Source organism: Arachis ipaensis, chromosome B9 (assembly GCF_059453495.1).
Source record: "Arachis ipaensis isolate K30076 ecotype BB chromosome B9, ASM5945349v1, whole genome shotgun sequence".
In the NCBI taxonomy this organism is placed as follows: Eukaryota; Viridiplantae; Streptophyta; class Magnoliopsida; order Fabales; family Fabaceae; genus Arachis; species Arachis ipaensis.
The window spans coordinates 117,661,757-117,684,891 of record NC_142444.1 but is presented as its reverse complement, the minus strand read 5'-3'; the positions used below and the strand labels follow the sequence as shown (position 1 = coordinate 117,684,891).

Below are 23,135 nucleotides of genomic sequence, written 5' to 3'. Positions count from 1 at the left end.
GCATCTCAATCCCTACCATTGGAGCAAACAACTTTGAGCTGAAACCTCAATTAGTTTCTCTGATGCAACAGAACTGCAAGTTTTATGGACTTCCATCAGAAGATCCTTTTCAGTTCTTAACTGAATTCTTGCAGATCTGTGATACTGTTAAGACCAATGGGGTTGATCCCGAGGTCTACAGGCTCATGCTTTTCCCGTTTGCTGTAAGAGACAGAGGTAGAATATGGTTGGACTCTCAACCTAAGGATAGCCTGAACTCTTGGGATAAGCTGATCACGGCTTTCTTAGCCAAGTTCTTTCCTCCTCAAAGCTTAGTAAGCTTAGAGTGGATGTTCAAACCTTCAGACAAAAGGAAGGTGAATCCCTATATGAAGCTTGGGAGAGATACAAGGAACTGACCAAAAAGTGTCCTTCTGACATGCTTTCAGAATGGACCATCCTGGATATATTCTATGATGGTCTGTCTGAGTTATCAAAGATGTCATTGGACCATTCTGCAGGTGGATCCATTCACCTAAAGAAAACGCCTGCAGAAGCTCAGGAACTCATTGACATGGTTGCTAATAACTAGTTCATGTACACTTCTGAGAGGAATCCTGTAAGTAATGGGACGCCTCAAAGGAAAGGAGTTCTTGAAATTGATACTCTGAATGCCATATTGGCTCAGAATAAAATATTGACTCAGCAAGTCAATATGATCTCTCAGAGTCTGAATGGATTGAAGGAATCATCCAACAGTACTAAAGAGGCATCTTCTGAAGAAAAAGCTTATGATCTTGAGAACCCTGCAATAGCATAGGTGAATTACATGGGTGAACCCTATGGAAACACCTATAATCCCTCATGGAGAAATCATCCAAATCTCTCATGGAAGGATCAACAAAAGCCTCAACAAGGCTTTAATAATGGTGGAAGAAACAGGTTTAGCAATAGCAAGCCTTTTCCATCATCCACTCAGCAACAGACAGAGAATTCTGAGCAGAATCCATCTAGCTTAACAAATATAGTCTCTGATCTATCTAAGGCCACTGTAAGTTTCATGAATGAAACAAGGTCCTCCATTAGAAATTTGGAGGCACAAGTGGACCAGCTGAGTAAAAGAGTCACTGAAACTCCTCCTAGTACTCTCCCAAGCAATACAGAAGATAATCCAAAGAGAGAGTGCAAGGCCATTGATTTGACCATCATGGGCAAACCTACAAGGGAAGAGGAGGACGTGAATCCTAGTGAGGAAGACCTCCTGGGACGTCCAGTGACCAATAAGGAGTATCCCTTTGAGGAACCAAAGAAATCTGAGGCTCGTCTAGAGACCATAGAGATTCCATTGAACCTCCTTCTGCCCTTCATGAGCTCTGATGAGTATTCTTCCTCTGAAGAGGATGAAGACATTACTGAAGAGCAAGTTGCTAAGTACCTTGGTGCAATCATGAAGCTGAATGCCAAATTATTTTGTAATGATACTTGGGAAGATGAACCTCCCTTACTCACTAATGAACTGAATGCATTGGATAGGCAGAAATTACCTCAAAAGAAACAGGATCCAGGCAAATTCTTAATACCCTGTACCATAGGCACCATGACCTTTGAGAAGGCTCTGTGTGACCTGGGGTCAGGAATAAACTTAATGCCACTCTCTGTAATGGAGAAACTTGGGATCTTTGAGGTACAAGCTGCCAGAATCTCATTAGAGATGGCAGACAACTCAAGAAAACAGGCTTATGGACAAGTAGAGGACGTGTTAGTAAAGGTTGAAAGCCTTTACATCCCTGCTGATTTCATAATCCTAGACACTGGGAAGGAAGAGGATGAATCCATCATCCTTGGAAGACCCTTCCTAGCCACAGCAAGAGCTGTGATTGATGTGGACAGAGGAGAGTTGGTCCTTCAACTGAATGAGGACAACCTTGTGTTTGAAACTCAAGGATCTCCTTCTGTAACCATGAAGAGGAAGCATGAAAAGCTTCTCTCACTGCAGAGTCAACCAAAGCCCCCACAGTCAAACTCTAAGTTTGGTGTTGGGAGGCCATAACCAAACTTTAAGTTTGGTGTTGAACCCCCACATTCAAACTCTAAGTTTAGTGTTGGGAGGTCCCAACAATGCTCTGAACATCCGTGAGGCTCCATGAGAGCTCACTGTCAAGCTATTGACGTTAAAGAAGTGCTTATTGGGAGGCAACCCAATGTTATTTAATCATATCTATTTTATTTTCTTTTTGTTATTTCGTGTTTTATTAGGTTGATGATCATGTGAAGTCACAAAAACTACTGAAAAATCAAAAAAATAGAATGAAAAAATAGCTTTAAAAATAGCACACCCTGGAGGAGAGCAGTCTGGCGTTTAACGCCAGAAATAAGCATCTGTCTGGTGTTTAACGCCAGAAACAAGCATCTGCCTGGCGTTAAATGCCAAAAACAAGCTACATTTGGGCGTTTAATGCCAGAAACAGGCATCAGTCTGGCATTAAACGCCAGGATTGCACAGCAAGGGCGTTTTACACGCCTAATTGGAGCAGGGATGTTAAGTCCTTGACCCCACTTGATCTGTGGACCCCACAGGATCCCCATTTTTTCTTCTCTCCTCTTCACACCTTTTCATAACTCTCTTCCCCAAATACCCTTCACCAATCACCTCAATCACTCTTTCCAATCACCTCTTCACCACTCACATCCATCCTCTCTTCCCCATAAACCCCACCTACCTTCAAAATTCAAACTAATTTCCCTCCCAAACCCAACCCTAATGGCCGAACCCTACACCCCCCTCACTCCTATATAAACCCCTCACTCCTTCTTTATTTTCACACAACACAACCCTCTCTTCTTCTCCTTGGCCGAATACATCTTCTTCCCCTATCTCCTCCATTTTTCTTCTTCTTCTACTACTTTCTTTCTTCTTTTGCTCAGGGACGAGCTAACATTTTAAGTTTGGTGTGGTAAAAGCATAGCTTTTTGTTTTTCCATAACCATTTATGGCACCTAAGGCCAGAGAATCCTCTAGAAAGAGAAAAGGGAAGGCAATTGCTTCCGCCTCTGAGTCATGGGAGATGGAGAGATTCATCTCAAAGGTCCATCAAGACCACTTCTATGAAGTTATGGCCAAGAAGAAAGTGATCCCTGAGGTTCCTTTCAAGCTTAAAAAGAATGAGTATCCGGAGATCCGACTTGAGATCCAAAGAAGAGGTTGGGAAGTTCTCACCAACCCCATTCAACAAGTCGGGATCCTAATGGTTCAAGATTCTATGCAAACGCATGGATCACTAGGAACCATGTTCAAAGTGTGAACCCAAATCCAAAGCATTGGCTTACCATGGTTCGGGGGAATACTTAGATTTCAGTCCGAAAAATGTAAGGCTGGCGTTCAACTTGCCAATGACGGAAGAGAACGCACGCCCCTACACAAGAAGGGTCAACTTTGATCAAAGGTTGGACCAAGTCCTCATAGACATATGTGAGGAAGGAGCTCAATGGAAAATTGACTCAAGAGGCAAGCCGGTTCAATTAAGAAGGCATGACCTCAAACCAGTGGCTAGGGGGTGGTTAGAGTTTATTCAACGCTCAATCATTCCTATTAGTAACTGGTCTGAAGTTACTATAGACTGAGCCATCATGATCCATAGTATCATGATTGGAGAGGAGGTGGAAGTTCATGAGATTATACCTCAAGAACTTTACAAGGTGGCTGACAAGTCCTCCACTTGGGCAAGGTTAGCCTTTCCTCACCTCATATGCCACCTCTGCAATTCGGCTGGAATTGACATAGAGGGAGACATCCTCATTGAAGAGGACAAGCCCATCACTAAGAAAAGGATGGAGCAAATAAGAGATCATGGACCTCAGCAAGAGCATGAGAAAATTCCCCACCATGAAATCCCTGAGATGCCTCAGGAGATGCACTTTCCTCCACAAAACTATTGGGAGCAAATCAACACTTCCCTAGGAGAATTAAGTTCCAATATGGGACAACTAAGGGTGGAGCACCAAGAGCACTCCATCATCCTCCATGAGATTAGAGAAGATCAAAGAGCTATGAAGGAGGAGCAACAAAGGCAAGGAAGAGACATAAAGGAGCTCAAAGGCACCATTGGTTCTTCAAGAAGAGGAAGACGCCACCCTCACTAAGGTAGACTCATTCCTTAATCTCCTTGTCTATTTATTTTTTGTTTTCGGTTTCTGTGCTTCATGTTTAAATATGTTTGTGTCTTTACTATATGATCATTAGTGTTTAAGTGTCTATGTCTTAAAGCTATGAATGTCCTATGACTCCATCACCTCTCTTAAATGAAAACTATTTTGAAAACAAAAGAACAAGAAGTACAGGATTTTGAATTCATCCTTGAAACTAGTTTAATTATTTTGATGTGGTGACAATACTTTTTGTTTTCTGAATGTATGCTTGAACAGGGCATATGTCTTTTGAAGTTGTTGTTTATGAATGTTAAATATGTTGGCTCTTGAAGAATAAGGAAAAAGGAGAAATGTTATTTGATGATCTGAAAAATAATAAAAATGATTCTTGAAGCAAGAAAAAGCAGTGAATAGAGAAGAGCTTGTGAAAAAAAAGAGAGAAAAGAAAAATGGCGAAAAAAAAAGAAAAATAAAAAGCAAGCAGAAAAAGCCAAAAGCTCTTTAAACCAAAAGCCAAGAGCAAAAAGCCAATAGCCCTTAAAACCAAAAGGCAAGGGTAATAAAAAGGATCCAAGGCTTTGAGCATCAGTGGATAGGAGGGCATAAAGGAATAAAATCCTAGCCTAAGCAGCTAAACCAAGCTGTCCCTAACCATGTGCTTGTGGCGTGAAGGTGTCAAGTGAAAACTTGAGACTGAGCGGTTCAAGTCAAGGTCCAAAGCAAACACAGAGTGTGCTTAAGAACCCTGGACACCTCTAATTAAGGACTTTAGCAAAGCTGAGTCACAATCTGAAAAGGTTCACCCAATTATGTGTCTGTGGCATTTATGTATCCGGTGGTAATACTGGAAAACAAAGTGCTTAGGGCCAGGGCCAAGACTCATAAAGTAGCTGTGTTCAAGAAGCAACATACTGAACTAGGAGAATCAATAACACTATCTAAACTCTGAGTTCCTATAGATGCCAATCATTCTGAACTTCAATGGATAAAGTGAGATGCCAAAAATATTCAAGAAGCAAAAAGTTACAAGTCCCGCTCATCAGATTGGAGCTAAGTTTCATTGATATTTTGGAATTTATAGTATATTCTCTTCTTTTTATCCTATTTGATTTTCAGTTGCTTGGGGACAAGCAACAATTTAAGTTTTGTGTTGTGATGAGCGGATAATTTATACGCTTTTTGGCATTATTTTTACATAGTTTTCAGTAAAATTTAGTTAGCTTTTAGTATATTTTTATTAGTTTTTAAATAAAAATCACATTCTGGACTTTACTATGAGTTTGTGTATTTTTCTGTGATTTTAGGTATTTTCTGGCTGAAATTGAGGGACTTGAGCAAAAATCAGAATCAAAGGTTGAAGAAGGACTGCAGATGCTGCTGGATTCTGACCTCCCTCCACTCAAAGTGGATTTTCTGGAGCTACAGAACTCCAAATGGTGCGCTCTCAATTGCGTTGGAAAGTAGACATCCAGGGCTTTCCAGAAATATATAATAGTTCATACTTTTCTCGAGTTTAGATGATGCAAACTGGCGTTCAACGCCAGTTCCATGCTGCATTCTGGAGTTAAACGCCAGAAACAGGTTGCAAAGTAGAGTTAAACGCCAAAAATAGGTTACAAACTGGCGTTCAACTCCAAGAGAAGCCTCTACACGTGTAAAGCTCAATGCTCAGCCCAAGCACACACCAAGTGGGCCCCGAAAGTGGATTTCTGCATCAATTACTCATTTCTGTAAACCCTAGTAACTAGTTTAGCATAAATAGAACTTTTTACTATTGTATTTATATCTTCGGATCATTTTAGTCTTGGTGACTCTGGTTCCCCTCTGGGGCCGATACCACTGAACTCCATTACCACTTATATATTTTCAACGGTAGAGTTTCTACACACCATAGATTAAGTTGTGGAGCTCTGCTGTTCCTCATGAATTAATACAAAGTACTATCGTTTTTCTATTCAATTCAATCTTATTTCGGTTCTAAGATATTCATTTGCACCTCAACATGAATGAGATGATCGTGACAGTCATCGTCATTCCCAACCTATGAACGCGTGCCTGACAACCACTTCCGTTATACCTTAGATTGAATGAGTATCTCTGGGATTCCTTAATCAGAATCTTCGTGGTATAAGTTAGAATCCATGGACGGCCATTCTTGAGATCCGGAAAGTCTAAACCTTGTCTGTGGTGTTTCGAGTAGCATATGGGAAGGGATGGCTGCGACGAGCTTCAAACTCGCGAGTGCTGGGCGTAGTGACAGACGCAAAAGGATCAATGGATCCTATTCCAGTATGATCGAGAACCGACAGATGATTAGCCATGCAGTGACAGCGCATTGGACCATTTTCACTGAGAGGACAGGATGTAGCCATTGACAACAGTGATGCCTAACATACAGCTTGCCATAGAAAGGAGTATGAAGGATTGGATGAAGACAATAGGAAAGCAGAGGTTCAGGAGGAACGAACGCATCTCTATACGCTTATCTGAAATTATCACCAATGAATTACATAAGTATCACTATCTTTATTTTGCATTTTATTTATCTTTTAATTATTAAATCTCTATAATCAATTGAATCCGCCTGACTGAGATTTACAAGGTGACCATAGCTTGCTTCAAGCCGACAATCTCCGTGGGATCGACCCTTACTCACGTAAGGTTTATTACTTGGACGACCCAGTGCACTTGCTGGTTAGTTGTGCGAAGTTGTGACAAAGAACTAAGATTATGAACGTGTATATTGAGTTTTTAGTGCCGTTACCAAGGAATGGAATCGTCACGATTTCTGCGCACCAACCACCAAGCCCCCAAATGTTTACTTTTGAATTCCAAAGTATATATATAAACTTAATTCTCACCTAATACACATATATATTCCAAATTCAGCTTTTACGTAATAAAATAAAAATTGACTAGGGTTTAGGTTGTTCTTACCATACCCATGCAAAATAACTCAAGCCCAATAAGCTTCAAAAGCTAAATCGAACCTAAAACTCCAAATTGGACAAGATTTTATCACAAGGGTTCAATTTCACCATAAGAAAGGGGGTAGAGATTCTGGAACGAAAAATGGAGCTTACTGATGAAATTGATTCGATAGAAATGTAAAGCTCAACGCGCTGGACACGTGGCCGCGAACGATGCGGCAATCGGATCTCAAACGGAAAAGTTATAGAAGTGAGAAGATTTGATGCGGGTTAGGGAAGCTCCTTTTCCTCCCCTTTCTGTTTGGCATTGTGTGTATGAAATGGGGAAGAAGAAACTGCTGCTTCTTTTAAGTTATGGTTCCTGTTGGACCCACGGGTCCGGTTTAGGCCCCGGTTCAACCAGTTCGGCCCATCCGGTCTAATTTTAGGCCAAATTTTTTCGAAATTAGTATCAAAATTCTCGTTTTGATGAGCTCTATCCTATTTTGATGTTAGATTTTCATTTTTAATTTTCCTGATTAAAATTTAATTTATTGACTCTTTATTTACCGATTTTAGCGAGGTTTACATCCTACCCACCTAATTAGAAATTTTGTCCTCAAAATTCAAAGTGAGTTACCTGAAAAGAGGTGGGGGTAGTCCTTCTGCATCTCTGACTCAAGCTCCCAGGTATGCTCTTCAATACCAGCTCGAATCTAAGCTACTTTCACCAAATAAACCTCTTTCCCGCGTAAGCGATTGATGCTGGTATCATTAATCCTAACCGGAGTTACTGGAAGCGTCAGATCTTCTCTCACTTGAACTGATTCCGGCTCTAGGACATGACTAGGATCAAAAGTATATATACGAAGCTGTGATACGTGAAACACGTCATGCAGGTTCGAGAGATGTGGTGGTAAGGCGATCTTATACGCCATTGGTCCAATTCTCTTTAGGATTTCAAACGGCCCAATGTAACAGGGATTTAGCTTCTTAGTTTTGATGGATCTCCCTATACCAGCGGTCGGAGTAACCTTCAGGAAGACGTGTTCTCCTTCCTCAAATTCTAAAGGCTTCCACCTTTGGTCAGCATAGCTCTTCTGACGGCTTTGATCTTCAAGCATTCGACTCCGGATTTTCTTTATTTGCTCAGTGGTTTCACTTATCATTTCAGGTCCTATCAGGATCTTTTCTCCTGCCTCATACCAACACAACAGAGACTGACATTTTCTTCCATACAAAGCCTCATATGGAGCCATTCCAATACTCGCATGATAGTTGTTGTTATAAGCAAATTCTACTAGAGGCATATATCGATCCCAGCTCGCTGGCTTGTCCAAAACACAAGCTCGTAGCATGTCTTCCAAGGTTTGGATTGTTCTTTCTGATTTGCCATCCGTCTGAGGATGATAGGCAGTGCTTAGGCTCAATTGAGTGCCAAAGCTCGTTGAAAAGCTCCCCAGAACCGCGAGGTAAAGTGAGGATCTCTATCGGATACAATAGTGGAAGGTACGCCATGTAACCTCACAATCTCCTTAATGTATAGTCGCACCAACTCTTCCATAGTGCAACTTATCCGGATAGGAAAGAAGTGGGCCGATTTGGTCAACTGATCCACAACTACCCAAATAGCATCACAACCCATCCGGGTTCTCGATAAACCCAACACAAAATTTATAGCAATGCTTTCCCATTTTCACTGTGGAATCTCCAAAGGTTGAAGGTTCCCACTGGTCTTTGGTGTTCAATTTTAACTTTCTGACAAGTTAGGCACGTGAAAACATGCAACCCCACATTATTTTTCATTCTTGGCCACCAGAACATTGTCTTTAGGTCTTGGAACATCTTGGTGCTCCCCGGATGAATGGAGAACCCGCTCTTATGAGCTTCCTCCAACATGCTCTGTCACAAATCTCCGACATCTGGCACAATGATCCGAACCTTGAACCTCCACAACCCATTTTTATCTTCTGACACTCTCCATTTCTTGCCTTTCTCAATCGCTGGCAAAAGCTTATACAATTCTTGGTCATTCTGATGAGCCTTTAGTAGTTCCGCCTTGAAGTCGCTTGAAATTTATAACTGGCTTAGGCATAAAATCCCGAACTCTTCTCTGATTCCCAGTTTCAACCCTTGGAATGCTCTTAGTAACTCTTCCTCTCTTAGCATCATCCAAGTGGCACATAGGGATTTCCTACTCAAGGCGTCTGCCACCACATTCGCCTTTCTCGGATGGTAGTTTAACTCGAAGTCATAATTCTTTAGGAGTTCCATCCACCTCCTCTAGCGCATATTCAACTCTTTTTGTTCAAATAGGTACTTTAAGCTCTTATGGTCCGAGAAAACTTGAAATTTCACACCATAAAGATAATGTGTCCAAATCTTCAAAGCAAAACAACGGCAGCAAGCTCCAAATCATGAGTTGGATAGTTTCTTTCATGCGGCCTTAACTGACGGGAGGCATTAGCTACAACTTTATGATGCTGCATTAACACTCATCCTAGACCTTTTAAGGATGCATCACAGTATACCTCGAATGATTCTCTCGGCTCTGGCAACGCTAACACAGGCGCAATTGTCAATCTCTGCTTTAATGACAAGAAACTCTCCTCGCACTCAGGAGTCGACATAAAAGGAACATCCTTCCTAGTCATCTTGGTCAAAGGCAAAGCGAGCTGTGAAAACCCTTTAATGAACCTCCGATAATAACCCGCCAAGCCTAAAAAACTCCTTATCTCCGTCACTGAAGTTGGTCGCTCCCAATTCATCACTGCCTCAACCTTAGCAGGATCCACTGCTATTCCTTGCTTACTCACCACATAACCAAGAAATTTCACTTCAGACTTCCAAAATTCACACTTGGATAGCTTGGCATACAACATTCTATCCTTTAGGATTTGCAGTACTGTTCGCAAGTGCTCCGCATGCTCATCCTCTATCTTAGAGTAGATAAGAATGTCATCGATAAACACAACAACAAACTTATCCAGATACGGATGAAAAATCCTGTTCATGTAATCCATGAATATCGCTGGGGCATTAGTCAGTCCGAAGGACATCACAGTGTATTCATAGTGGCCATAGCGCGTTCTGAAGGCAGTTTTAGGAATATCCTCTTCCCTAACTCTTATCTTATAGTATCTGGATCGTAGATCAATCTTAGAGAATACACCGGCTCCCTGTAACTGGTCCATCAGGTCATCAATCCTTGGTAACGGGTATTTATTCTTCACAGTAATCTTATTTAGCTGTCGGTAATCAACACATAATCGCATACTCCCATCTTTCTTCTTTACCAGTAACACCGGCGCGCCCCACGAAGAAACACTCGGTCGGATAAAGTTCTTATCCAACAGATCTTCTAGCTGAGTCTTCAATACGGCCATTTCTAGAGGTGACATTCTATAAGGAGCACTCGAGATTGATCCAGCCCCAGGCACTAACTCAATAGCAAATTCAACTTCTCGGTTAGGTGGAAATTCATCAATGTCATCGAGAAACACCTCTGGGAATTCACACACTATCGGGATTTGCTCCAAGCTTTGATCATCACCAGAAACACCCGCAGTTAACAACAATATTCTCTGGCATTCGGCCCCAGAATAATTCACTATCAAGGAATTCAGGTAGCAGCTATTCGCCACAACCGACTCTTCTGTGTCTTCTGGCATAAAAGACACTGTTTTTGTTGAGCAATCGAGCAGAACCTGGTTCTTGGATAACCAGTCCAACCCCAGAATGAGATCAAGACCAGTCATAGGCAGACAAATTAAGTCATGCACAAAACTCACGTTGTTGTTTTCAAAATGAAACTTGGGGGCACCCTAACCTAGTCACCATAGCCTCGTGTGTGGCATTATACACCTTGAAATCATATCATGACTACTATTTTCAACCCTAACTCATCAGCCTTCTCAAATGCAATAAAAGAATGTGTAGCTCCAGAATCAAACAAGGCATTCAAAATTTTACCAGCCATCTCACAGTTACCTCTGATCAATGTCTCTGACCCCTCAGTGCCTACTGCAAAAGTAGTGTATACTCTCCCTGGTTGCTGCACTCTACCTATTTCATACCTCTTCTTCTCTGGGCAGCTATTAGCCAAGTGTCCAAGCCGTCCACAGGAATAACAGACTCCAGTCCCAAACCTACATGGCCCTGAATGGTACTTCCCGCATCTGTGACAACTCAAGTCCTGCTATGGACGCTTCTCTTGCCTTCTTCCCTGATTGGCATTGGCATTTGGCCTCCTAAAGTTGCCCTGCCCCTGATTGTTCTGAGGGACAAAGCCACCACGCTTGAACTGTTTGCCCCTAGGTCCAAAATTCCTCCCTGTAGTCCTCTGGAATGGCATCCTTATACTCCCTTTTTCTGCTGCAGCCTTTCTAACACACTTCTCAGCCACCCTGCTCTTATTCACAAGCTCTGAGAACACCCAGATCTCCATAGGCGCTATAAAGCTCTAAATGTCACTCTGAAGGCCCCCTTCATATTTTATGCATTTCCGCTCAACAAAGTCCTCAGGAGCTCCCTGACAGATGCGTTGAAAGCAGCACAGTTCCTCAAATTTGCTTGTGTACTCAATAATGGTCATCTGGCCCTGTTTCAGCTGAAGCAATTCTAGTTCTTTGGCATTTCTAACTGAGTTGGGAAAGTATTTCTTATAGAACTCTTCTCGGAACAACTCCCAAGAAATCACAACCCCATCAGGCTGCAGAATATGCCTCATGCCCTGCCACCAATACTGAGCTTCACCATGCAGCTTATAGGTTCCAAATTTAACCCACTGTTCATCAGGAACCTGCTGAGCCTGTAATGCTCGCTCGATAGCCTGTATCCAGTTATCTGCATCAGTAAGGTTCGAGGTCTCTCTGAAGGTCGGAGGGTGAACCTTCAGGAAGGAAAAAAGTGACATAGGACCATCATCACCATTAATGCCATTATTTCCATTATTTATTTAGTTTCCCAAGGCTTCAGTGGTCGCTTGCATTGCTGCTACCATATTACCTAAGGTGGCCATGAAGTCTATAGGATTAGGAGTATTTCCTAATGCTTCAGGCATAGCGTTGCCTATTTTGCCTCTACCTCGTGAGTCGACATCTGGTCCCTATACACACCAAACAAGTGATATCAAGTTGATCAGTCTCAATATCGCAAGTCTAGTGCTTTAAGTCCCAAATGCATGCTCAAGAATGTTTATGCCACATAAATCAGTTAGATATCCTAATAGCATATAGACACGTACACAGAGAATGCACAGAAGCATAATCAGTCCGTCCTCAGGCTCTATAGGAATGAACTGCTCTGATACCATAATGTAACACCCTACTACACAGAGTTTTACGCTTAAGTCGTAGAACAGAGGTAGTGTAGTGTTACGGACCTCTAACCATACAAACTGTACATATAATAGTGAAAAGAGATAATATACTAGGAGCCTTAAAAAAGGGGTAAAACAAAATCAAAAAATAAAAAAAAAAAGCGTAACGCTCGAGAGAAAGGATTACTTGCGTGCTAAGAAACCTAAAAGCTAAGGGTAGGAATAAGTAAAGAGTCACAAGAGTGCCAATAATACAGAGGAACTAGCTCCTGACTCAGCCTACGAAGCCAAGGCTGGCCGGATGTGTGCGTGCGCACACATCACTAAGTGTGCAAGCGCCTCACCTGTGCTAGCGCCACCAATAGAAGCCCTATCCTGGTGTGTGCATGCTTACAGGGGCGTGCGTACACACACTTTATAAAAAAATATCAGTTGTGCATGCGCACAGACAAGGTCGAATGAGGTGCATCATGTTCCCACAAAGAAGGATGAGCAGCACTACAAGACGACATAGTAAAATTTTAGGCGATAATGAAAAATCAATATCATATAAGAAGAAAGTAAATAAAAATGATATTAATTAAAACTTACATATTCAACGGAGATTCTGGCTCCGTCTTCCTCGGGGAAGATCCCTCGGAGGCCTGCTTTTCGAGTTCTGGAGGACAGCTATAACAAACAAAAGAAAGTAATTAATTTTTGGATTCAACTGAACCACAATTAAACCATGTAATGAACCGAAATTATCCATATTTGAACAAGCAAAAAACATACAAATCAAGTTGTTCTTCTTCTTCCAATTGTCGTGCTATTAGAGCTTCTTGGCACGCTTGCTGTTGTTCTTCGGGAGGGCTGCTGCATTAAAGAGAAAAGAGTTCAATAACTACTCGTGATTATCATCCTGTACCATTAAAATTAAGAAAAAGAATCTAGTTACAACTTAAAGGAAAAATGAAAAACCAATATCATATAACACAAAAAATTATAAAAATGATATTAATTAAAACTTACACATTCAACGGAGGTTCTGGCTCCGTCTTTGTCGGGGAAGATTCCTCGCTGTCCTGCTTTTCGGGTTCCGAAGGGTAGCTGCAACAAACAGAAGAGAGTCCAATATAAGAACACATTGAATTGATTTGTGGATTCAAATGATCCGCAAGTAAAGCATGTAATGAACCAAAATTATCCAGTTTTAAACAAGTAGTGAAACTTACACATCGACAGGTGCTTCTTGTTCCGATTGCCCTACCGGTGCTTCTTCACAGGGCTGCTGTTGCGATTCCAGAGGGCTACTGCATTAAACAGAAAACAGTTCAATAATGACCCCAAATTATTATCCTATACCATTAAAATTAATAAAAAGAATTTTATATGCAACTTACTCATTAACAGAAGTTTCTTGTGTTATACTTTCGGAAGGGACATAGGTAAAGGCATCTTTTATTAACTCTTAAGAGAACTCGGAAGAGACACGGCAATAGAAAATATAAGGAATGTAAACAAGGAAGAAGTCAATGTTGAATGATTAGAATAGGTACTGTGAAATTGAAACCTGCACATTGAAAAACTCACATATCCAAATGTTGAGAATGAGTTTCTTCTTGAACCTCAATAATTTGTAGGTTAGGATCAGGTCTAGTGCTACTGACATTTAAACATCAATTTCGTGTGATTAATTAAACAAAAAATATTACCTAAATCTAAAAGACCAACATAAATATTTTCAAATTACATAGGTGGAGTTTGTAAACTCTATTTTTGATGAATTTTCTTTCTTCTAAAATATTTTACTGGGGTTTCTAGGGTATTTTTCCTAATAAAAATGATACCAAATTAAAATCAGCAACCAAGATTAAAAGCAGAGGTCTAGAAATACTTGAAATTCATTTTTGGAATCCAATGAACCGAATTTAAAGCCTGCAATGAACGAATTTACTTGGTATTGGCCAGGGCATTTACAGACGGTGTGGAGCTCGTCTAAGTCTGAAAGAGAGGTCCACTGTGCAAATTTACAGTCGGCAGTCTAAGCAAAATAAATAAATATGACTCAGTGAATCCAGAGGAATTAGAAGACGTTTTAGGAAATGTTAGCAAACAAAGAAGAAGAACTCGATATAAGAAACTGAATCTTACATCTCAGGTAAATTTTTTCGCGCCTCTGTCGAGTCAAAGCAATCCAGAGCAATGTTTGTTGTCTGTGCTCCATCATTTCTTCTCTTTGCTCTCTTTTCTTTTAACAGCTGCAACGCCTCTCTTCTTCTTTCAACAGCGCTGACCTTTACTCGTTCACTTCTGAAGATTCATAAAATAAGTATCAATGAAGCTAAAATAAAAGTATCAATTAACCCAAGATATGATTTCAGAAACTTACTCGCTTTCAGATTCAGTTTTGCTTTCTGAATCTGTCAAAACAAGCTTGCTTGATTTGGTTTGTTTTTTTGCACCCTTTTCTGGTTGTTTTCTTTTCACTGTCGGAGTTTTTTCAATTTTTTTCTTTGCAAGACGTACAAACACATCGAATTCATACCGGAAAATAATATCACAGCTGTAATTTACTTAACAAGCACACACAAACAATTTTCAACAAAGAAAAGCCAAACTAAACTAGATGAACATTATACACTCAAAGAAATGAACCGAAAATTATCAATTCCCAAATTTACCCTTTTTTCCAGATTCGCTTGTGCTTTCCGAATCCGTCGGCACAGGCTTCCTTTTTATGCTTTCTTTTTTAACCACCTTCTGTTGTTGTTTTCTTTTCTTTGTCGCTGTTTTTTCAATTTCTTCTTCTTCTCTGCAATACATAAGATCAAGCGCATAAGAATAATTTTAACCAAATACAAGCAAAACAAAACCAATATGAACATCAAAATTACTGGTTCTCGGATTTGCTTCTGCTTTCTAAATCTGTTGGACAGCTTTCAGTTTCACTTGTTGTTTCCGAATCCGTCAGAATAATTTTGTTTTTTAAAAAAAAAATAGAATCAGAATAAGTCGATCTACTAAATGAAACAACTCAATCCAGTAAACCTAAAATGCAACGAGGAGAAATGTGAGATTGCAAGATTTTAAATGAACAGTAGTTTTTCTTATACCTTTCGCAGTCTCTGTTCTTGTTTTTGTTTGTTTTTTCTTCTTCTTTTCGAAATCTTTTCGCGATTCATCTCCAGTAGTGGTTTTCGCAGAGAATACGAGTGAAGTTTCAGAAATTTTGAGAATGATTCAAAGTTCTCCAATTGCAATTTTAAAGTTGAAGAAGGAACGTTTTTTCATAATGAAGCGCGAATGAATGTTAATGTTTCGGGGGTTTGGAACACGTATAATACACACTCATTTAATAGTATTAGATTTTTTTTGTATTGGACCAGTTTAGATGGACTTGCATACAAAATTATATGGATATGTAGCATGACAGTAATTATTTTATTAACGATAAAAAGACATCCCATAATAAATTAACATTATAAAAGTCATATTCTTTAATTCAACCCTTAAAAGATAAAGAATCATGTCCTATTTATATTGAAATCATATACTAAGCACGTCCAATTTTATGATATTGTTTCAACCAAATCCGCTCTATAATGGTCTGATTTCATATATCTTCTCCAATAATGACCAATTAACTAAAGGTTAAATGAAGAGAAATAAAATGAATAAAACAAGTTAATTGATGAGTATAAGTAAATTAATGTTTGGGGATAATATATATGAAAATTTATAAAATATTTATGTTTTTCTTTTTATTTTTTAAACAGAAAACATACAATAATCATTAATACCATAAAAATTTTACAAAGTCACAATTAAGTCCAAAATTTAAAATATTTTCGATGTTAAACTTGTCTTTATAATATTAAAAATAAATTTAATAATATATAAATATATATTAACTAATTTTTTGTAATTAATTTTTTGTGAGCATATTTTTCATATCAATTAAATTTTGATTTATTATTTATGAAGTATTAATTCACCACTTAAGATCAGAAAACGCCGTAACCCATAGAAAAACATACAAAGTTTATTAATTACTATAAAAGTATATATCAATCGTGGAATCTAAATTATTAGGCATAAGACAAGACAAGTAAATAGTGTTTGATGAGCTAAATTTTTATAGTGGTTTTTGAGATTTATAATTTTTATCATTTTTAAGATTTACTGAATTTGTCTCCAAGATCCAGTTTCAGGTACTATATTGGTCTTTAGATTTTTTCTAGCGTGAGTCAGCTAATTCTGATTTGTGTACTATATTGGTCTTTGAATTTTTTCTAGCGTGAGTCAATAAACAAAATGCTAGCTAATTCTGATTTGTCACGTTAGACACATAGCTAAATAGCGTCTTTTTGTTTTAGCTTTTAAATAAGACAAAAACAAGGTCGTTTTAGAGAATGAAGTGAGATATAATGATTTGCACATTATATAAACTATTCTTCTGATCTTCCTCTCATTTTTACCTTATTTAAGTGCCAAAATAAAACGACACTGCTTAGTTATGTATCTAACGTAACAAGTCAGTGTCAGTTTAACATTTAATTTATTGATTTAGTATTAAAAAAAATCAGAAACTAATATGGTATCAGAATTAAATTTAGGAATCAGTAAAAGAAGAAAAATGTGAATTTGAATAATCATTTTAAAAATTTAGTTGTCAAAATTGATATTTATTAAAAAGAACAAATGTATCAGATATTAGAAATGACAAGTTTATGGGAGTTGAAATTGATGTATAGAGAAGGGCAATTCAAAGGAGTTGGAGTTGGTATATAAGAAGGGAGAAATATATATAATCAATGCGTGAAAAATTTTCCCTTAATTTATAACCATCATGTCATTACTACCAAATAAATTAAATTAAATTAATGTGATATAATTGATTTGGTTTAAAACATTTAGATAAATTGTAAAATACCACAAAGACACCACGTCAATTTTATCATTACATGACAAATTTGATTTAATTATATATAATAGATTATAGATATTAACAAGGTGAAATGTCTTTTTTGATTGGAAGTTGCGACATTATATGCAACTAAATGATGAAGGGAAAAATATCTCGATTAATAAAAGACTTAAAAGTTAAAGTAGGTCTTTCAAGCTAATGCTAGATTTCTTTATAAATTGTGTGATGTGAAATGTACAGTCTCTAGTTGCTTGGAATGATTTGATTTGACATTAAAATAAAGTTGAACCACTAAAGAGGTTGCCAATTATATGTGCTGGTTCCAATAAAATGCTAGTATTAGATATTGTGTCCTTGTCATGCGAATATAAAACATAGTATAATTATGAACATGTAGACGAGACCAATTCATTGTAGAATACGAAACAGTTGATGCAATCAAAGGCACTGTGTATAGTGTATTACTTGATGCTCCCATACACTACTTTAATTTAATGGATACTCCTATAAACCTAGATTTACTTATTTATTTATCTTTTATCTGATTAAGTTATTAGTATCTAAATTCTATTATCAGAAATTTGAATAATTCATTTACCATGGACTTTCTGAAGTTTATATACACGTACGTTTGGGTTAGCAGTTTCCATTGGAATTCTTATTTTTATTTATATTTGTTTAATTTTTAAAAAAGTATGTTATTACACAATCCCAGTTTCAAAATTCTTTTAATAAAACGTTGAAAACTACAACGATAAGAAATTGGTATGCCATTGCAATACAGTAATAATTTTTATTATTTTCTAGATGCAACCTTTATTTTATTTAAACATATTCTCTGAATATAATCTGCAATTGTCACCACCTTTTGTCTTGAACGTTTATGTTCGAAAAAAATAGTCTCAATTCGACTCTTGTCGTTTCCCTCCTTTTTTAAAAGAAAATCAAAGATATTTTCTTTGGTCAACCTCCAAATTTATCTCAAAGCTTGAATATTTTCAACCTCAAAGATATTTTTATTATCACCAAAAATTTTGGTCATTGTAAGCTTGAAAAGCTTGTATTATTATTATTATTATATATTATTATTATTATTATTAGGTCTGAACTGAAATTTTTAGAATATATATATATATATATATATATATATATATATAGATATATATATATATATATATTACAACAAATAACATATATATTTTTCTTTTGTGCAAGTTCCCAGCAGCCACTCAATGCATGTTTTAGTTGGATCCGATGCCTTTCTTTCTAAGGCAAATTATGGCGATTAAGCCCGATTATTATAAGAAAATAGTAATGGGTCATGAAAACCCATATATTGGCTATCTGTCCTTTCCACCACGGCAAGCCCATAAAAACAATAAAAAGAGAAAATCATCTTGATAAATGAAAAAAAAAATGATAAGGATTTGTTTCCTTTGTGAAAATATTTTTTTAAATGTTAAAAAATCGAATTGGCTAAGAAGTATTCTGAAGGCATAAAAGAATAAATAAAAAAATTGATTTTTCTCATGCATTGAATTATAAAAAAACTTAAAAACTTAATTTTTACTTGTATTTTCTAAAAAAACTTTTTTTTCGGGTAATATTCAGCATTTTAAGATATGTTATAGTAAAATCTTTAAAAAAAATTATAAAAAATAAGAAGAAACAGTAATAATATATAAAATGACTGTTGACAACTTGACATCTTAAATTAGACGAAAAGCATAATTTCTTGTTAAGACAAAGGAGATATATTGGAAGCTTATATAAGAGAAATCTCTTATATCCTCCCGTTTTTTTTTTTTTTTTTCAGATTTATATAAAGAAAGTGTTTTTGTAAAGAGTAGAATTGAGTGAAGATGAAATTTTTTTATTAAATTTATGAAAAAAGTGCATTGATAACTCACTAACTAGTCTTTTATTATAGTTTATGAATTTATTTGGTTAAAATTGAATAAAAATATCTAAATTAATCTATTATTATTAAATTGATATTGTCGTTAGATAAAATAAAGAATGATATTTAAGTAAATTTTATATTATATTGAAGGTAAAATCATTCAAAGAGGCTCAAACATGTAGAAATTAAAATGTCAGCTCATAGATATACTTTGATTTGGATTAGAAAGAGAAGAAAACATGTAGAAGGTGGCCCAAATATGAAATCTAAAGTTTTATTGGATGAGGGGAAGGGTAACTCGACCCATATGGAGAAGGATGACGAATCTTTCTCTGCTCCAATTTTTTCTTCTAAAATTCGAAGAGCAGATTAATAAAAGGCTGGCCTATATCAAACAAGAAAAAGAAGACGTTTTAAAAGGAGATCTCAAACTAATAGTAATTGCATGAGCCGGAAAAAAAAAGTAAAAGTCTAAGGGCCCGTTACTTTATTAAATTATTTTTTTATTTCTAGTTTCTAGAATATTTATATTTCTTCTTTCTATTCTAAAATAGAATATTTATTCAGTTCTATTTCGAAATGTATCCAGCACAAAAAAAAAATGAGTAATTCCAAACCATTGGATGAAATCTCACACCATTAAAAACATCATTGATGGCTACTTGATGGCTATAAATCACAAAAGTTGCTAACCCCCTAGCACTCCTAAAAAAAAACTAATAGTAATTGAAATTCAAAGGAGGTTGAGTTGGTAGACAATCATCCATAATATCACCAACGGTCGGTAGTAGAAACTCTCTTTTTCTCTCCGTACAACACTGTTTCATCAGTTCGGGACGACGCCCTCTACCGCAATGAGAGGTGAGTATGTCTGTGGTGGACACTCAAGATCTCATGAACCAAAACAGAAACAAACGATGGAGCTTGAGAGCACAGGAAGACATGGGAAGAAAGTAAGAAGGGCCGGAGAAGAGGAGGGGTTCATTGGAATTCTGTCTCTAGTATCAGGGGAGGAAGACTGGATGATAGAGGAGACAGAGAGACAAGTAGTCTCGACACTGGCAATCCGAATCTTCAGTGAAGCAGTTAAGGGAGGTTGAAAGCCAGTTAAGAAATCGGAAATGGAGGATGATGAGTTCTCCTCAACCACAGACGAAGGGAAAAGCTCGAAGGAAGAGGAACAGGAACAGGAACCTGAAAAAGGTCACAACCGAAGAACACCGGAGAAGAGCCAGCAGCCGGATATCAGGGTGAAAAAAGTGGATGGAATTGTTAACTTTGTCCTCAATGAAGCTGCTTTGAACACATTAAGACACCCCTGGGAGGATACTTTAATCGAGAAATTACTAGAGAGGAAAATATCATTACCGGTCCTCAGTAGAAGATTGAAAATAATGTGGGAAAAGCAAGGAAGTATTGAGGTTATTGACATAGGTAATGATTTCTTCATTGTCAAGTTCTTTTCACAGGAAGATTTAGACTTTGTGCTAACAGGAGGCCCTTGGAGAATTTTCGATCACTATCTAACCATTAGGCCATGGAAACCAAACTTCAACCCAGTTGAAGCCACAATAGATACTATCGGAGCATGGGTGCGACTACCCGGTCTGGCGATTGAATATTATGATGAAGAGATGCTCAAGAAGATTGGAAATGTGATTGGTCAGACTATGAAAGTAGACGTGAATACAACAGATAAAACAAGGGAAAAATTTGCGAGGCTATGTGTGCAATTGAATCTCACAGCTCCCCTAGTGGCGCAATACTCAATTAAGGGAGTGAAGTATGGAGTGGAATATGAAGGGTTATACAATATCTGCTTTGCCTATGGTATGGTGGGACATGAGCAAAACGATTGCCCGAAAAAACCACAGCTGAAGTAACCAAAAAAGGTCCACAACAAGCGGCCATGGAGGAGGGGACGAGAGTAGAAAAGACTGGAAGTGGAAATGATGGATAGGACAAGGGCAATACTGAATTTGGCACAAAAGGGTAAAAATGTAATAGGAGAAGGAAGCAGTGCTTATGGACCCTGGATGACGGTCCAACAAACAACACGTGGCAAGAGGACAGCAAAACAAAATATTGATGTAGGTAGTGGAGACAAGGGTGGAACGAGTAGCAAGATCGTGAATGGCGAAAATGATACGAGGTATCATATTTTAGGGAATATAGAGGGGACCAGCTCTGATGAACATAACTCGGATCATGCTAATCATGTGGGTGAAGAGAATGTCTCCCACAAGGAAAAGAATGATAATGCTGAGAAAACAGAAAGTACTAAGGAGAAAAACCAAACCAAGCCCCTTAACCAGAAAAAATCCCAAGCCAACAAAATCCCGGAGATATCCCATCTTCTATTCGCAGACGACCTATTGATTTTTGCAGAAATGGGGATGGAGCAAACACAGAACATCCAAGAATGCCTCATCCCATTTTTGCACTCAATCAAGTTTGAAAATTAGTGTGGAGAAAACATCCATAGTCTTTTCTAACAACACAAGGAGAGAGAAAAGAAATCAGATTACTAGCTTATGCCAATACCAGGAAAAAGCCAATCTGGAAGGTATTTGGGAGCCATGATCAATAACCATAGAAAAGGTAAAGACCGCTTCAAGAATGTGCTAGAGAAAGTTCAAAGAAAACTTAAAGGTTGGAAAGCCAACTACCTATCTCTTGCTGGGAGGATAACCATGGCCAATTGATCCTTAACTCAATAGCGAATTTTGAAATACAACACTCTCTCCTACCAAAGAGTATATGCAATTAGCTTGAGAGAATGCAAAGAGGTTTCATATAGGGAGAATCGCAACAGCAAAAGTGAATTCATCACATTAGTTGGAACACCTTATGTCTCCTGAAGGGCGAAGGGGAGAGGGGTTGGGATTAGACATATGAAGATGGTCAATGATGTATTTTTAATGAAACTCCTATGGAAACTGATCACTGACAGGGATGCTTTGGTTGCCAAAGTCTTCTCTCGAGGTACATTCGCAACAGGAATACTACATGGAGTTTGTGTAGTAAATAGGCAGATTCACCCTTGTGGAAAGAACTTGTAAAGCTTTGGCCTTTACTAATAGAGAACTGCAGCTGCAACATAGGTGATGGGATGAGAACCCTGTTCTGGCTTAATAGATGGGTGCAAGATGAAGAATGCTTGATCACAAAGAATCTTCTGCATACCAAAGACATTGATATCAAGGCAAAAGTGGCAGATTTGACGGATGATAGTGGAGAATGGAACTTCCATGAATTGAGAAGGGTGTTCCCGCAAGTAATCTTGAAGAAGATTCAAACCATACCCCCACAAAAACAATGGATGGAAGACACTATCAAGTGGAATCATAACTTGAATGGTGAAGTTACGGTTTCATTAGTGTATAAACTGCTAACAAGAAATAATTATCAGGAAGACCTACCGATGTGGAAACATATTTAGAAGTGGAAAGGAATAGAGAGAATTAAAGTCCTAATGTGGAGGCTAGCCCATGGAAGAATCCTAACGGCGGGAAAAAAAGCAAAAATTATTGGAACAAACCCAAATTGCTGCCCTAATCAGCCCGAGACTGTGCTTCATGCCTTTCGGGATTTTCCACAAGCAGCAAAAATTTGGAGCCAACTGATACAACCAACTGTAATAGCCATCTTATTTGGTACGAATCTAACAAATTGGTTAAAACTAAATATGGAAACTAGTTTTGGAACAACATATGAGCACTCTTGGAAGGATAAGTTTTTTGTGACTTGTTGGTGGATGTGAAAATGGAGAAACCAAGAAGTGCATTCCCCCTCCCCCTTTCAAAAGACTCAAGAATGCAGTCAAATTAATAAAATCTAATATTAACAACTACAAAGAAGCACTGTTAAAGAAAAAAGACGGAAGAATCAATAACCCATCAAATAGGGAGCAAGCGATTTGGTACCCACCTCCCCAAGGGCGGGTGAAACTGAACATAGATGGTGCCT

General features: G+C 37.9%; 1 protein-coding gene and 1 non-coding gene across 2 annotated transcripts; one reads left to right on the top strand and one right to left on the bottom strand.

The window, feature by feature from the left end:
- Window positions 1–316: 316 nt before the first annotated feature.
- On the bottom strand, window positions 317–424 carry LOC148546055 (small nucleolar RNA R71). The gene has a single exon (XR_015900425.1). It is a non-coding gene; the product is annotated as a small nucleolar RNA R71 (small nucleolar RNA).
- Window positions 425–20,287: 19,863 nt separating this feature from the next.
- LOC148546054 (uncharacterized) lies at window positions 20,288–21,049 on the top strand. Its single transcript, XM_088499128.1, has one exon. The coding sequence runs from the start codon at window positions 20,288–20,290 to the stop codon at window positions 21,047–21,049; it is 762 nt and encodes a 253-aa protein (XP_088355254.1).
- The last annotated feature ends 2,086 nt before the right edge of the window (window positions 21,050–23,135 follow it).